The following is an 18,562-nucleotide window of genomic DNA, read 5'->3' as shown; positions in this document are numbered from 1 at the left end:
CAACCCCTCATCCATGCCTCTACGTTCATACAACAAAAAGAAAAGAAAAATAAAGTCCTAATTAGAGGGAGAGGAATAATTGTTTTTATCCAATTGCTGCCAGTTAGAAGGCTAAGCTCTGCCCACTTGGTCTCCTAGCAACCCACTCAGCCCAGGGGACAGGCAGAGTTAGGCCTCACTTAGGCCTCTTTCACACTGCCTGTAAAATACAGATTATCAGATTTGAACTGGATTATATGGCAGTGTAGACTCAAGGCCCTTCCACACAGCTATATAACCCATTTAGAATCTTATATTATCTGCTTTGAACTGGATTATCTGGACTCCACACTGCCATATAATCCACTTCAGTGTGCATTTTATACAGCTGTGAAGAAGGGGCCTCATATAATCCAGTTCTAAGGAGATAATATAAAATTATAAATATAATATGTAATAATTACTGTGATATAATAATACACAACAATATAATCTCTAAAATTAGGACAGTAAATAAAGAGCAACACTCTGAAAGCATAAGCCACAGCAACGCGTGGCCGGGCAAAGCTAGTAACAATATATAAAAAGGCATCAACCAGCAACCAAAATCAGTTTCTCTTATTGTCATGGGTGGGTGGACTAGTGCTTGTGCTATCAACTCCGAATAATTGTGGTTGAAATAAAAGCAAATTGGGACACCTGTAACAAAAGCTTATCTTTCACTCCATGTCTTTTCACTTTTGACACCATAAGAGTCATTTTTCCATATCTGCCTGAACTACCCCGCTGATCCAAATTATCAAGAAAGGAAAACAAGAAGCTAGCTGTGAGGCCCATAACCTTTGGGGCCACCAAACTGGCTCCCAGAATAAGGATCATTCATTCAACAGGTCTTTCAATAGCCTTGAAAACAAACACTTACCTCCACTGGCATACTCCATGACGAGGTACAGTGTCTTCTCTGTTTCTATGACTTCAAATAATTTAACTGCAAGGCAAACAGACAGAAGGCTAAACAGCAGGAAAGGTGGCTATTTTTTATTTTTTTTACAAAAGCAATAATTTTATGTGGAGAAAGCTCAGCAATGAAACTGACTGGTGATCCACTGGCTGTAAAGAGGAAGCACGCCTTCATATTTAGAGGGTAATTAACTTTTGGAATTCGCCAGCACATAATAGCTGCTAACTTAAAGGCCTTAAGAGTAATTACCATGCAAGAACTAAAGCTGTAGGGCAGCCTTTTCCAGTCTCATTCTCTCCAGATATGTTGCACTGCAACACCATGTCTCCTGCATCAATTTAACAATATAATAATATATAATGCTCATATTATACTATACTAATATTATAATATATTGTATATACATATAATATTGATATTATAATGCAAAACAATATAATAATAATACACTATTATAATTACATATGTATATTACATGTAATATTACTAATAATATTGCAATATAGTCTCATAGTACAATATACTGTATATACTCGAGTATAAGCCTAGTTTTTCAGCCCTTTTTTAGGACTGAAAAAAACCCTCCTCGGCTTATACTCGGGTGAGAGTCCTGGTGGGCTTATATTCAGGTTGGCTTATACTCAAGTATATATGATATATTTATTATTTTCTCTATTATTATCGGTATTGTTACATTTATTATTTTACTCTATTAATTATTACAATTGCATTTATTATTTTACTCTATTATTGTTGTTACTTTTACATTTATTTTACTCTATTTTTATTATTATTAATACATTTATTATTTCACAATTTGATATAAAGATTCAAAAACATTTAAACTACCGAGGCCTCAATTAATGCAAATGTATTGGTATCCCGGCTTATACTGGAGTCAATGTTTTCCCAGTTTTTTTGTGGTAAAATTAGGTGCCTCGGCTTATACTCGAGTATATACGATAATAATATATAATGCTTGTATAGTGCTTATATTATGCTATACAAATAATATAATATATTGTATGTACCATATATACTCGAGCATAAGCCGACCTAAATATAAGCTGAGGCACCTAATTTTACCACAAAAAAACTGGGAAAACATTGACTCCAGTATAAGCCGAGATACCAATAAAATTACATTAATTGAAGCATCAGTAGTTTAATTGTTTTTGAATATTTACATCAAACTGTAATTTAAGATATGACTGTTCAACTCTGATTAAATCGTTATTTTCATCTTCTTTAATGTAAATGTGCTTATGCATCTTTTTAATAATAACAGAGTGAAATAATAAATGTAATACAGTAGAGTCTCACTAATCCAAGCCTCGCTTATCCAAGCCTCTGGATAATCCAAGCCATTTTTGTAGTCAATGTTTTCAATATATCATGATATTTTGGTGCTAAATTCGTAAATACAGTAATTACAACATAACATTACTGCGTATTGAACTACTTTTTCTGTCAAATTTGTTGTATAACATGAAGTTTTGGTGCTTAATTTATAAAATCATAACCTAATTTGATGTTTAATAGGCTTTTCCTTAATCCCTCCTTGTTATCCAAGATATTCACTTATCCAAGCTTCTGCCGGCCCGTTTAGCTTGGGTAAGTGAGACTCTACTGTAATAATAATAAATGCAGTAAAATAATAAGTGTAATAATAAATAGAGTAAAATAATAAATGTATTAATAATAATAAAAAATAGAGTAAAATAAATGTAAAGGTAACAACAATAATAGAGTAAAATAATAAATGTACCATATATACTTGACTATAAGCCGACCTGAATATAAGTCCACCAGGACCCTCACCCGAGTATAAGCCGAGGAGGTATTTTTTCAGTCCCAAAAAAGGGCTGAAAAACTAGGCTTATACTCAAGTATATACAGTCTATATAACTTGTAAGCTGTCCTGAGTCCCCTTCGGGATGAGAAGGGCGCGATATAAATGTCACTAATAAACAAATAAATAAATAAATAAATAAACTCTTATCTTCCCCAGTCACTCCTATGCTATCTGGGGATGATGGTGGTTGCTGTCCAGTCCATCCAAAGAGAACTGGGTTGGAGGAAGGCCACTATAGGGATTTAGAATGGCCCGTTGCAAAGGAAGCACTGAAAGTCAAGGGAAGAAAGGGAGCTCAAGAAATTCTTGAAGGAAAGGGACCTTCTATCCATTGGGGTCTTACCTATATTGGGATGATTCAAGACCTTCATTATTCGCACTTCCCGGAAAAGCTGAAGAAAGAAAGGAAAACAGTGGAGTCAGACATAGTGAATCGCAGTGCTCTCTGGACCATCTTCCAAAAAATTAAATGTCCTGACAAATTTGTGAACATCCTGTGGCTCCTCTATGATGGACATCTTGTTCAGCTATGGCTTCCAAAGTGACCCATTTACGGTGGAATCAGGAGTCAAACTGGGATGTGTTATTGCCCCAATTTTATTTTTTAATTGTGGGTTTTATCCTGATGTATTTTTATCTGCTGCTGAAGTGTATTATGTATGTATTTTCTTTCGTTCTTTTGGCCCCATTTTAGCTGCCCCGAGTCCCTTTGGGGAAGTGGAGGCAGGGCAGAAAAATTAAGTTATTATTAGTAAAGTAAAGGTAAAAGTTTCCTCCTGACGTTAAGTCAACATTGAAACTGAAATACAACACGGTCTAAGCTCTGAGAGTGCAACATTTCTCCGAATGAAGCAGAGATGCTTGAGGATCGGGACATCCGTTCCTTTGGCAGCCACCTCCCCACAGAAGTCAACATTGAAACTGAAATACATCACGGTCTAAGCTCTGCGAGTGCAGCATTTCTCTGAATGAAGCAGAGATGTTTGAGGATCGGGACATCCGTTCCTTTGGCAGCCACCTCCCCATAGAAGTCAGCATTGAAACTGAAATACAACACGGTCTAAGCTCTGCGAGTGCAGCATTTCTCCGAGTGAAGCAGAGATGTTTGAGGATCGGGACATCCACTCCCTTGGCAGCCACCTCCCCACAGAAGTCAACATTGAAACTGAAATACAACACGGTCTGAGCTCTGCAAGTGCAAAATTTCTCTAGGAGCGAGTTATTAGGCCGCAGGTCAGGATGTTTTGTATCTTTACATGGTTTTATTGTATGTATGCGTAAGTGTGTACGTATTGTATGTCTTACATGTCTTGATATGGTCAAAAGTGACTAATCGATAAAGAATTGTTTTTGTTGTTGAGTGCAGCATTTCTCCGAATGAAGCAGAGATGTTTGAGGATCGGGACACCCACTCCCTTGGCAGCCACCTCCCCACAGAAGTCAACATTGAAACTGAAATACAACACAGTCTGAGCTCTGTGAGTGCAGCATTTCTCCAAATGAAGCAGAGATGGTTGAGGATCGGGACATCCACTCCCTTGGCAGCCACCTCTCCACAGAAGTCAACATTGAAACTGAAATACAACACAGTCTGAGCTCTGTGAGTGCAGCATTTCTCCAAATGAAGCAGAGATGGTTGAGGATCGGGACATCCACTCCCTTGGCAGCCACCTCCCCACAGAAGTCAACATTGAAACTGAAATACAACATGGTCTGAGCTCTGCGAGTGCAGCATTTCTCCAAATGAAGCAGAGATGTTTGAGGATCGGGACATCCGTAGGGATACCAAGGTGCTTGTTTATAAAGCTATTGTCCCCCCAACCCTGTTCTATGCCTGCAAAACATGGAGTGAGCCTGGAAAAGTTACTTTGGGCTTGCCAATCTCCAGGACAGTGCTCTGAGAAGACTGAAATCTGTGCAAAACAACTTCGTACCAGCAAGAGGTTAACCATGGCAAGCACTGTACTGTTTCGAGCATGCCCTCACCTGCCAGGAGTGAGAGTTGCCCCAGGGGTGTCTCCACAGTGCACTGTGAAAAATGCCAGTTTCCTATCTGTCATCTTGAAGAAGGAAAGACGCAGGCAGTGTGTCAGCTTTGGAGGCGGACGGAGTGTGTGTGTGAAATGAAAGGGCTGGGGGGGGGGGGGGGTAGAGAGAAAAAGCAGTTGCAGCTCATGGGAGGGAAAGGGAGACTCATCCTTGAAGCAACACTCCCAAGCTCCTGTGGAGGAGGCCATGTGCTCACGACGCCTACACCGTCCCTGAGCCTGCAGTGGGAACAGCAGAAGGAGCATTTGGGAAGCCATGCGAGGCTGGCTACCTTGCGATTGATCGAGCAGCGTGTTTCAAAAAGGGAAAAAAGTGGGGGGAGCTGGAGGCTCTAGCCTTCAATCAAGTGCTGTTGTGAGGAGGAAGAGGGAACCAACTGCTGAGAGGAAGGCCAGGATGCTCTGCAAAGAAAAAGTCCACATCCTGCAAAACGGAAAGGATTCAAAGCTTCCCTGTGGATCCTGGAGGATGGGTAGTTGTTGCTTTTTAAAAGAAAGGAGTTATGCAAACTGAGCTCTCTCAATTCTTTATTGCTAATTTTTATCACACCTACTTGCTTTTGGAACCAATGGCATATTCTGATTCCGGGCTGGATTGTGAAAATGAGAGGAAAGCAACAATAGACATTGGCAAAATTACAATCTGCCAACTGCAAAAGGCCACCCTACTGGGATCTGCACGCATCATCCAAAAATACATCACACAGTCCTAGATACTTGGGAAGTGTTCGACTTGTGATTTTGTGATACGAAATCCAGCATGTCTATCTTGTTTGCTGTGTCATACAATAAAATAATAATAATAATAACAACAACAACAACTTTATTCTTGTATCCTGCCCCATCTCCCCAAGGGGACTTGGGGCGGTTTACATGGGGACCAGACTCAACATTATACAATAAAATACAACAATATAAAACGCATTCCAATCACAACAAATTAATACATCAAAACTATTAAAACACCACATTTGTTGTGTGTATGTAAGAGAGAAGCAAATGTGGCAGCATAAGGACAACAGACCTAGCAAACAGTCCTAACAAACTAGTCCTAACAAACTCAGCGCTTTAACACACTGCTCCATCGGGGGCTCCTAATAATAATAATAATAATAATAATAATAATAATAATAATAATAATAATAAAAGAATCAGCAGCTCAGCACTTTAACACACTGTGCCACCGGGACTCCCAATAATAATAATGATAATAATAATAATAATAATGATAATAATAATAATAATAATAATAATAATAATAATTGGGTCCTGTGCCAAAAGATCTCAGCCGGCATTTGGAAACAATAGACATTGACAAAATCATGATCTGCCCACTGCAAAAGGCCACCCTACTGGGATCTGCACGCATCATCCGAAAATACATCACACAGTCCTAGACACTTGGGAAGTGTTCGACTTGTGATTTTGTGAAACGAAATCCAGCATATCTATCTTGTTTGCTGTGTCATACAATAAAATAATAATAATAATAGTAAAGGAATCAGCAGCTCAGCGCTTGAACATGCTGCACCATCTGGGGCTCCTAATAATAATAATAATAATAATAATAATAATAATAATAATAATAATAATAAAGGAATCAGCAGCTCAGCGCTTTAACAAGCTGTGCCATCCGGGGTTCCCGATGATGATGATGATGATGATGATGATGGAATCAGCAGCTCAGCGCTTTATCACGCTGAGCCACTGGAAGCTCCCAATAATAATAATAATAATAATAATAATAATAATAATAATAATAAAGGAATCAGCAGCTCAGCACTTTCACACGCTGCGCCATCTGGGGTTCCCAATAATAATAATAATAATAATAATAATAATAATAATAATAATAAAGGAATCAGCAGCTCAGCGCTTTAACACGCTGCGTCATCTGGGGCTCCTAATAATAATAATAATAATAATAATAATAATAATAATAATAAAGGAATCAGCAGCTCAGCGCTTTATCACGCTGCGCCACCCGGGGCTCCCAATAATAATAATAATAATAATAATAACAACAACAACAACAACAAGAATACATAATAATAATACGTAATAATAATAATAATACGAAATCCAGCATATCTATCTTGTTTGCTGTGTCATAATAAAATAACAATAATAATAATAAAGGAATCAGCAGTTCAGTGCTTTATCATGCTGCACCACCGGAGGCTCCTAATAATAATAATAATAATAATAATAATAATAATAATAATAATAAAGGAATCAGCAGCTCAGCACTTTATCACGCTGTGCCACCGGAGGCTCCCAATAATAATAATAATAATAATAATGGAAAAAAGTGTGTCTTGGAATTGAAGAAATACAGCAATATCCACAACTTTGCTTTTACTGAGAACTGGGAGGAAAACACGGAACAGCTCTAAGATTTTCGTAAGGGTGAGTGCTTTGGGCTCTTTTTGGTTCTTGTGAAGATAAGCTCCTCTGGATTGGATGAACTTGCTCAACGAACCAAGGGAATTCTGTATATCACCATCAGTCCCTGAAGCAGGACGAGAACTAGATCCGCAACCCCATACTGGCCGGCCAAAGGGGAAGAAAGGTGACGCCAGTTTCTACCAGGAGCACAGACAAGGCAAAGCGGAGGGATGCAAAATGATCTCCCCTGGGAAGGAGGGGGTGACGGAAGTGTCTGCATTCGATCCAGAAAGCTGCCACAGCAACGGAAAGCCCAGCTGGCTCACTCGGGTTTTTGTTTACCAGGCCACGGCAACAACCAAAGAGAGTGGCAGGGGCTGGCTGGTCACTTCAGGCTCAAAACCAAACAGGACCCAAGTCCAGCCGGCTCCACAGTCAGGTTTCAGCCACTGGCAGCAATTGATGCCATTAGACAGTAAATAAAGAACAACACTCAGAAGACAGGGGAATTCCAGACAAGAAAAAATCAGGGCCAGCTAACAACTCCTAACAAAGGATTCCTCCAGGCAGGAAGCATCCACGCTTTGAATCTGAAAGGCCATTCAATGCTAATCAAGATGGCCAATTGCCTCCAAAAGACAAGGGTTCTTTCTCCCACCCTGGACATTATTTCACAGGTATGTAAACATTGAATGGTCTTGCTGCTTCAAAACCTGGCTGTTTCCTGCCTGGGCGAATCCTTTGTCTGGGAATTCCAGACATGAAAAGAGTTCTTTCTCCCACAGATATATAAACCTCACCTGCCTCATTTCCAACAGACCTCACAACCTCTGAGGATACCTGCCATAGATGTGGGTGAAACGTCAGGAGAGAGTGCTTCTGGAACATGGCCAGACAGCTTGGAAAACTCACAACCATGAAAGCCTTCGACAACACAACTTAAAAATCATCTGGATAGACCTTCTGGAAGAGACTGATGTTTTATATTCAAACAATATATTCAGCTGTCAAATCTCTTCCAGTAGATCATTCCATAATTGAGATTCTACTTTTCTCAAGCAACAGCATCCAGAGCTGCCATGTTCCCTTGTGAGAACAGGGCAACTGAGTCAAACACATCCGGAGACATCAAACACTACAGCATTAAATGCTTCCACAAATTTACAAAGTCCAGCGAATGCTCTACCAACACGTGGATGAGGGGAAATGTTGTAAGAAAAACACAAGGAAACCACAGAAGCACTATCTGCAATTCATACGGCATCATTCAACTCAATGTATACACCCAAAACAACTCCAAAAGCCTACCTTCTGTAAGCTGGAGGAGTTCAGCTGCGTCTTGTCGATTATTTTCACAGCAACCTGAATGGAACAATATGCAGAAAGATAACATTAGGGTGGCCAGTTTATTGAAGGGGGTAGAAAAATAAAAACCCACATCATGCCAATTTGGGGCCCTTCCACACAGCCATATATGTATTTACTGTATATAAGCCTAGTTTTTCAGCCCTCTTTTTAAGACTGAAAAAGCCCCCCTCGGCTTATACTCGGGTGAGGGTCCTGGTTGGCTTATATTTGGGTCAGCATACTCGAGAATATATGGTACATTTATTATTTTTCTCTATTATTATTATTGGTATTATTACATTTATTATTTTTCTCTATTATTGTTGCTACTATTACATTTATTTTACTCTATTTTTATTATTATTAATAATACAGTTATTATTTCACTCTGATCTTATATTACATGTATTATTTTCCTGTAATAATAATAATACATGTATTATTTTACTCTATTATTATTAAAAGGATACATAAGCACATTTACATTGAAGAAGATGAGAATAATGATTTCATCAGAGTTGGACAGTCTTATTTTAAATTAGAGCTTGATGTAAATATTCAAAAACATTTAACCTACTGATGCCTCAATTAAAGTAATTTTATTGGTATCTATTTTTATTTCTGAAATTTACCACCCTCAGCTTATACTGGAGTCAATGTTTTCCCAGTTATTTTGTGGTAAAATTAGGTGCCTCGGCTTATATTCGGGTCGGCTTATACTCGAGTATATACGGTATTTATTTATTTATTTGAAACACTTATATCCTGCCCGTCTCACCCTGAAGGGGACTCAGGGCGGCTTACAAGTCATATATACATACAATATATATTACGTATTAGTATAGCACAATATAAGCACTATATAATAATAATAATAATAATAATAATAATAATAATAATAATAATATTTTTATTCTTGTACCCCGCCTTTATCTCCCCGCAGGGACTCAGGGCGGCTTACAAATGCAAAACAAGTATACATACATAAAACATCAAATACCGAAAACGCACAAATGAAAATATATAAGCATTATATATTATTATATTGCACTATACGACTATATTGCAATATTAGTAATATTATATGTAATATAAACATACAATTATAATAGTGTATTATTATTATTATATTGTATTACAATATTATTATCAATATTATATGTATATACAATATATTATAATATTAGTATAGTATAATATGAGTATTATATATTATTATATTGTTAAATTGATACAAGAGACATGGTGGAAATATGTCTTCCTGGCCCCGCCTTCTTCATTCAGGTCCAGAATGGCAGAATGGGTGGGGGGGGGGGGGGGGCTCCCATTTGATGAATGAATATAATATAATATAACCCAGAATATCAAGGCAGATAATCCACAGTATCTTCTTCCCTTCTCCTTTGGGACTCTCTCACCTCTTTCCCCGTCAGGACGTGCCTTGCCAACTTGACCTTGGCAAAGTTTCCCTTGCCGATGGTCTTCAACAAGCGGTAATTCCCGATATGTGGCTGTTCGTCGGCAGAGGTAGCTGGGGTGCGGCCTCGCAGCATGTTGGACTTTGTGCTGGGCTTGGACTCCGGATGTCCTATGGCCGTCTGTGAAGAGACAGATGTCCCAGATTAGTTTTGTAGGATTAAAATCCTTTAACAAATGAAAAGTGATACATAATGTGCAAAACAGAGCACTTATACTTAATAATAGCCAACAATAAGAAGTATTTTTTTTTTTTACAAAAGACACAAAAAGTAATTCCATGTAATAACATCATCATCATCAACAACAATTTCTTTCCAAGTCTTCATCTGAAGCCAGATTGATGGCGCCTTATCCAGAAGCTTATAACCAGGGGTCCCCAAACTAAGGCCCGGGGGCCGGATGCGGCCCTCCAAGGTCATTTACCTGGCCCCCGCCCTCAGTTTTATAATATAATATATTGTATATACATATAATATTGATAATAATATTATAATGTAATACAATATAACACTAATAATAATAACACCATACAATAGTATTAATTATATATTACTAATGATATTACTAATAATATTACAGTATAGTGGTATAGTTCAATATAGTAAGATATAATGCTAATAGTGTGCTATGCTAACAATATAACATATTGTATGTACATATAATTTGTAAGCCACTGAGTCCCCTTTGGGGTGAGAAGGGTGTGACACAAATGTAGTAAATAAATATAGTAAATAAATAAATAAATTTTAGACTTAGGCTCGCCCAAAGTCTGAAATGACTTGAAAGCACACAACAACAACAACAACAACAATCCTAATTAACTTGACTATCTCATTGGCCATAAGCAGGCCCACACTTCCCATTGAAATCCTGATAAATGTATGTTGGTTAAAATTGTTTTTATTTTTAAATATTGTATTGCTCTTTTATTGTTATTTCATTGTTCTTGTTGTTTTTGCACTACAAATAAGACATGTGTAGTTTACATCGGAATTTGTTTGTATTTTTTTTTCAAATGATAATTTGGCCCCTCAACAGTTTGAAGGATTGTGGACTGGCCCTCTGCATAAAAAGTTTGGGGACCCCTGCTTATAACCATAATATAATCACCAGTTATTCAATTCAAACACAACAACAACAATAACAACAACAACAATAATTTGATACACAACAACATTAAGACACAGTAAACAAGATCACTCTACTGGATGTGGTATTGGATCACACGTCGGACACTTCCCAAGTGTCTAGGACTATGTGATGTATCGGCGAATAATGCGTGCAGATCCGAGTAGAATGGCCTTTTGCAGCTGACAGGTGGTGATTTTGTCAGTGCTGATTGTTTTTAGATGCTGGTCAATGTTTTTAGGCACTGCACCCAGTGTGCCGATCACCACTGGCACCACCATTACTGCCTTGTGCCATTTGCAGTTCAATCTTTATTATTATTATTTGAAACACAACAAGATGAGTCCACAGCAGACACTCTACTGGCTGTTGTATTAGATCACACATCGGACACTTCCCAAGTGTCTAGGACTTATTATTATTATTTTATTATGACACAGCAAACAAGATAGATATGCTGGATTTCATATCACAAAATCACAAGTCAAACACTTCCCAAGTGTCTAGGACTGTGTGATTTATTATTATTATTATTATTATTACAACTACTATTATTATGTTTATTATTATGTTTATTATTATGTTTATGTTTATTTATACACCGCTTTTTTCTCCACAAGAAGACTCAAAAGTTACCTATCCTTAAGTTTACATACCGTATATGTATAAGCCGACCAGAATATAAGCCTAGGCACCTAATTTTACTACAAAAAAACTGGGAAAACATTGACTCCAGTATAAGCCGAGATACCAATAAAATTACAGTAGAGTCTCACTTATCCAACATAAACGGGCCGGCAGAACATTGGATAAGTGAATATGTTAAAGGGATTAAGGAAAAGCCTAAATCAAACATCAAATTAGGTTATGATTTTACAAATTAAGCAGCAAAACATCATGTTATACAACAAATTTGACAGAAAAAGTAGTTCAATATGCAGTAATGCTATGTAGTAATTACTGTATTTACGAATTTAGCACCAAAATACCACAATGTATTGAAAACATTGACTACAAAAATGAGTTGGATAATCCAGAACGTTGGATAAGTAAGTGTCGGATAAGTGAGACTCTACTGTACATTAATTAGGGCATCAGTAGTTTATGAATCTTTACATCAAACTGTAATTTAAGATATTTATTTGTTTTATTTATTTACTGGACTTGTATACCGCTACTCCCAATTTGGCTCGGAGCGGTATGACTGTTCAACTCTGATTAAATCATTATTTTCATCTTCTTCAATGTAAATGTGCTTATGTATCCTTTTGATAATAGTGAAATAATAAATGTAATAATAATAATAAATGCAGTAAAATAATAAACGTAATAATAAATAGAGTAAAATAATAAATGTATTAATACAGTAGAGTCTCACTTATCCAACATAAACGGGCCGGCAGAATGTTGGATAAGCGAATATGTTGGATAATAAGGAGGCATTAAGGAAAAGCCTATTAAACATCAAATTAGGTTATGATTTTACAAATTAAGCACCAAAACATCATGTTAGACAACAAATTTGACAGAAAAAGTAGTTCAATGAGCAGTAATGTTATGTAGTAATTACTGTATTTACGAATTTAGCACCAAAATATCATGATGTATTCAAAACATTGACTACAAAAATGCGTTGGATAATCCAGAACGTTGGATAAGCGAGTGTTGGATAAGTGAGACTCTACTGTAATAATAAAAATAGAGTAAAATAAATGTAAAAGTAACAACAATAATAGAGTAAAATAATAAATCTAATAATAATAATTAATAGAATAAAATAATCAATGTAACAATACCAATAATAATAAAGAAAAGTAATAAATATACCATATATACTTGAGTATAAGCTGACCTGAATATAAGCCCACCAGGACCCTCAGCCGAGTATAAGCCAAGGAGGTTTTTTTTCTTCAGTCCTAAAAAAGGGCTGAAAAACTAGGCTTATATTTGAGTATATACAGTAATATATAACTTATAAACCGTCCTGAGTCCGCTTTGGGGTGAGAATGGTGTGATATAAATGTCGCTAATAAATAAATAAATAAACTCGTATCTTCCCCAGTCACTCCTATGCTATCTGGGGATGATGGTGGTTGCTATCAGTCCATCCAAAGAGCAATGGATTGAAGGAAGGCCACTATAGGGATTTAGAATGGCCCATTGCAAAGGAAGCACTGAAAGTCAAGAGAAGAAAGGGATCCACATACAATCAAATGACTTGAAATATCTTTCACTGGTTAACCAGTGAGTGACCTGAAATCAGTGGCATCCATTCATCATCATCATCATCATCATCATCATCATTTAATTACTTATTAATCGCCCTCCATCCAAGATGCTCTAGGCGATTTACAAGATAAAATTATAAAGGACTAGCTGTGCCCGGCCACGCGTTGCTGTGGCGAAGTCTGGTGGTATGAGAAATAAAGTATTGAGGAATTGGTGGTAGTTAAGGTAAAGGGTAAAGGTTTTCCCCTGACATTAAGTCCATTATAAATAGGTTATATAGCTGTGTGGAAGGGCCTTGAGTCTACACTGCCATATAATCCAGTTCAAATCAGATAATCTGTATTTTATAGTCAGTGTGGAAGAGGCCTAAGTGAGGCCTAACTCTGCCTGTCCCCTGGGCTGAATGGGTTGCTAGGAGACCAAGTGGGCGGAGCTTAGTCTTCTAACTGGCAGCAATTGGATAAAAACAATTATTCCTCTCCCTCTAATTAGGACTTTATTTTTCTTTTCTTTTTTGTTCTATGAACGTAGAGGCATGGATGAGGGATTGTGCTGCCAAGTTTAGTGTTTCTGGGATGTGTAGTTTTGTTGTTTTGTCCTAGGTCGAAATTTCATTACCCTTTTATATATATAGATAAAATGACGCAAACATAGACTCCTAGAGTTGCAGGAGACCCCAAGGGCCATCCAATCCAACCCCTTTCTGCCATGCAGGAAAGCGCACACAGCAGATGGCCATTCAGCCTCTGCTTAAAGGAGGAGACTACTACATGACAAACTGTCACTCAAACAGACAGGAAGCCTGGAGACGGAGCTCACACGCTGCAGCTACATCCCTACTCCTCATCCTCACATGCCAGTTTTCTACTGCTATTCTTGAATTTTACAAGAGCTGGCAGAAGGATCTCACTGGCCAGCAGCCAAGTCCAACGGCCAATTCCGTTGCTCCCGACATACAAATGAACACGGGATATCCCAGACATAGCACTGCTACCAAGCAAGACACGTCATCATCTAACAAGTTGGAACTTCTTTTGACTGGCAAAATGCTTCACAGTCCGGATTCTTACGTCTTTCTAGCTCATATATTTTTCTCAAAGCAGCTTATACTTGAAATAACTTCAGTGGCCGGAGGTTATGGCTATCTTTAATATGGTGCTTGTTGTAAGTTTTAAAAGTGTTTTATTTGATATCCCAATTGGGTTTTTATATCAGGATATGATGTTTTAATTGATTATGTATTGCTATTTAATGTATTTGTATGAATTTTGTATGTTGTATGCCGCTTTGAATCCCACCCACGGGAGAAAAGCGGGATAGAAATGAAATAATAATAATAAGCAGATTATGGGTACGGTAATTTAGTCAATGAACGTCCCAGAGGTCATGTACCCAGTTGCATGGATTACTGTATATACTCGAGTATAAGCCTAGTTTTTCAGCCCTTTTTTTAAGACTGAAAAAGCCCCCCTCGGCTTATACTCGGGTGAGGGTCCTGGTTTGCTTGTATTTGGGTCAGCTTATACTTGGGAATATATGGTACACTTATTATTTTTCTCTATTATTATTGGTATTACAGTAGTCTCTCCTTATCCAACATTCGCTTATCCAACGTTCTGGATTATCCAATGCATTTTTGTAGTCAATGTTTTCAATATATCATGATATTTTGGTGCTAAATTCATAAATACAGTAATTACTACATAACATTACTGTGTATTGAACTACTTTTTCTGACAAATTTGTTGTATAACATGATGTTTTGGTGCTTCATTTGTAAAATCATAACCTAATTTGATGTTTTATAGGCTTTTCCTTAATCTCTCCTTATTATCCAACATATTCGCTTATCCAACATTCTGCCGGCCCATTTACGTTGGATAAGTGAGACTCTAATGTAGTTAAAAGTAACAGAGTTACTGATGGAGGAGGAGGAGGGTGTAATAAAGTAAAATTTCAGAAGTAAATAAATACACCAAACAAGAAGCATATTACTATATTGGTAGAAGAAGTAACCTTGTGACTTTTAAAAGATTTTCCGACTGCCTGATAGGATGTTATTCATTTTACAATCTGAAGATTTAAATCGTTTTAAAAAAGCAATGCAAAGAAACAAGTCAATGTATTATTGCCAACACACTGGACGTTTCTTATCTAAGGTAAAGGTAAAGATTTTCCCCTGACATTAAATCAGGGAGCTCCAAAATATATATAATATCATATACAGTAGAGTCTCACTTATCCAACATAAACGGGCCGGCAGAAGCTTGGATAAGCGAATATCTTGGATAATAAGGAGGGATTAAGGAAAAGCCTATTAAACATCAAACTAGGTTATAATTTTACAAATTAAGCACCAAAACATCATGTTATACAACAAATTTGATAGAAAACGTAGTTCAATACGCAGTAATGTTATGTTGTAATTACTATATTTATGAATTTAGCACCAAAATATCACGATATATTGGAAACATTGACTACAAAAATGCATTGGATAATCTAGAACCTTGGATAAGCAAGTCTTGGATAAGTGAGACTCTACTGTAGTTAGTTAAAAGTAACAGAGTTACTGGTGGAGGAGAAGGGTGTAATAAAGTAGCATTTCAGAAGTAAATAAATACACCAAACAAGAAGCATATTACTATATTGGTAGAAGAAGTAACCTTGTGACTTTTAAAAGATCTTCCGACTGCCTGATAGGATGTTATTCATTTGACAATCTGAAGGTTATGATTTTACAAATTAAGCACCAAAACATCATGTTATACAACAAAATTTGACTGAAAAAATAGCTCAATACGCAGTAATGTTATGTTGTAATTACTGTATTTACGAATTTATCACCGAAATATCACGATATATTGAAAACATTGACTACAAAAATGCATTGGATAATCCAGAGACTTGGATAAGCGAGTCTTGGATAAGTGAGACTCTACTGTATAATGCAATATAATACTAATAATAATACAATATAATAATAATAATAATAATAATAATAATAATAATAATAATAATAATGTAATACAGTAAACTCTCACTTATTCAAGCTAAACGGGCCGGCAGAACCTTGGATAAGCGAATATCTTGGATAATAAGGAGGAATTAAGGAAAAGCCTATTAAACATCAAATTAGGTTATGATTTTGCAAATTAAGCACCAAAACATCATGTTATACAACAAATTTGACAGAAAAAATAGCTCAATACGCAGTAATGTTATGTTGTAATTACTGTATTTACAAATTTAGCACCGAAATATTGAAAACATTGACTACAAAAATGCATTGGATAATCCAGAAACTTGGATAAGCGAGTCTTGGATAAGTGAGACTCCACTGTATAATGCAATATAATACTAATAATAATACAATATAATAATAATAATAATAATAATAATAATAATAATGTAATATCTATCTATATCTATATATATAAAAGAGTGATGGCATCACGGCAATTCACAAAACAACAAAAGTACAGGCCCCCCAACCTCAAAATTTGACAACACAACCCATCATCCACGCCTCAAGGTTGATACAACAAAAAGAAAAGAAAAATAAAGTCCTAATTAGAGGGAGAGCAATAATTGTTTTTATCCAATTGCTGCCAGTTTAGAGGGCTAATCTCTGCCCACTTCGTTGCCTAGCAACCAAGGGACAGCCAGGTTTCAGTTAGGGGACAGGCAGGTTTAGGCCTCACTGAGTCTTCTTCCACAGATTATCTAATTTGCACTGGATTATATGGCAGTGTAGACTCAAGGCCCTTCTACACAGCTATATAACCCATTTATAATCTTATATTATCTGCTTTGTACTGGATTATCTTGACTCCACACTACCATATAATCCACTTCAGTGTGCATTTTATACAGCTGTGAAGAAGGAGCCTCATATAATCCAGTTCTGAGCAGATAATATAAGATTAGAAATATACAGTAGTCTCACTTATCCAACGTAAACAGGCCGGCAGGATAAGTGAATATGTTGGATAATAAGAAGGGATTCAGGAAAAGCCAATTAAACATCAAATTAGGTAATCGTTATACAAATTAAGCACCAAAACATCATATTATACAACAAATTTGACAGAAAAAGTAGTTCCATGCGCAGTAATGCTATGTAGTATTTACAGTAGAGTCTCGCTTATCCAACGTTCTGGATTATCCAACGCATTTTTGTAGTCAATGCTTTCAATATATCGTGAGCCCCCACTGTTAGCCCCAGCTTCTGCCAACCCAGAAGTTCGAAAACATGCAAATGTGAGTGCATCAATAGGTACTGCTCCGGCGGGAAGGTAACGCCGCTCCATGTAGTCATCCCACATGACCTTGGAGGAGTCTACGGACAACGCCGGCTCTTCGGCTTAGAAATGGAGATGAGCACCAACCTCCAGAGTAAGACACGACTGGACTTAATGTCTGGGGAAAACCTTTACCCTTGACCTTAACTACCACCAATTCCTCAATACTTTATTTCCCATACCACCAGACTTCGCCACAGCAACGCGTGGCCGGGCACAGCTAGTATATATATAAAAGAGTGATGGCATCAGGGCAGCGGACAAAACAACAAAACTACAGGCCCCCCAACCTCGAAATTTGACAACACAACCCATCATTCACAGCTCTAGGTTGATACAACAAAAAGAAAAGAAAAATAAAGTCCTAATTACAGGGAGAGGAATAATAGTTTTTATCCAATTGCTGCCAGTTTGAAGGCTAAGCTCCGCCCACTTGGTCTCCTAGCAACCTACTCAGCCCAGGGGACAGGCACACTTAGGCCTCACTTAGGCCTCTTCCACAGATTATCAGATTTTAACTGGATTATATGGCAGTGTAGACTCAAGGCCCTTCCACACAGCTATATAACCCATTTAGAATCTTATATTATCTCCTTTTAACTGGATTATCTTGACTCCACACTGCCATATAATCCACTTCAGTGTGCATACTAAACATAAAGACAACCATACAACAGACATTCAATACCACCACTACCTCAACAATTTCTCACCAACACCACCAGACAACGCCACAGCAACGCGTGGCCGGGCACAGCTAGTAAGGTAATATAAGGTGGACTTCTAATATAAGGTAAAGGTAAAGGTTTTTTCCCCGAGATTAAGTTCAGTCGTGTCCAACTCT

The 18,562-nt window shown here is 37.1% G+C and overlaps 1 protein-coding gene across 10 annotated transcripts in view; it reads right to left on the bottom strand.

Annotated features, from left to right (window-relative positions):
• mark2 (microtubule affinity regulating kinase 2) overlaps positions 1-18,562 on the bottom strand; it is a 134,898-nt gene that overhangs the window by 49,954 nt on the left and 66,382 nt on the right. For all 10 annotated transcript variants that reach the window (XM_016998128.2, XM_062965142.1, XM_062965141.1 and 7 more), the window contains exons 2-5: positions 9,997-10,176; positions 8,540-8,593; positions 3,139-3,187; positions 902-967 (exon numbers count right to left, since the gene is read on the bottom strand). In XM_016998128.2, coding sequence (XP_016853617.2) covers positions 902-967; positions 3,139-3,187; positions 8,540-8,593; positions 9,997-10,176 — 349 coding nt within the window. The remainder of the gene's footprint in view (positions 1-901; positions 968-3,138; positions 3,188-8,539; positions 8,594-9,996; positions 10,177-18,562) is intronic.

The sequence above is a fragment of the Anolis carolinensis genome, unplaced genomic scaffold (assembly GCF_035594765.1).
Source record: "Anolis carolinensis isolate JA03-04 unplaced genomic scaffold, rAnoCar3.1.pri scaffold_14, whole genome shotgun sequence".
Lineage (NCBI taxonomy): Eukaryota > Metazoa > Chordata > Lepidosauria > Squamata > Dactyloidae > Anolis > Anolis carolinensis.
Note: the sequence above shows the minus strand (reverse complement) of the source record. Positions and strands in the feature narration are given on the sequence as shown.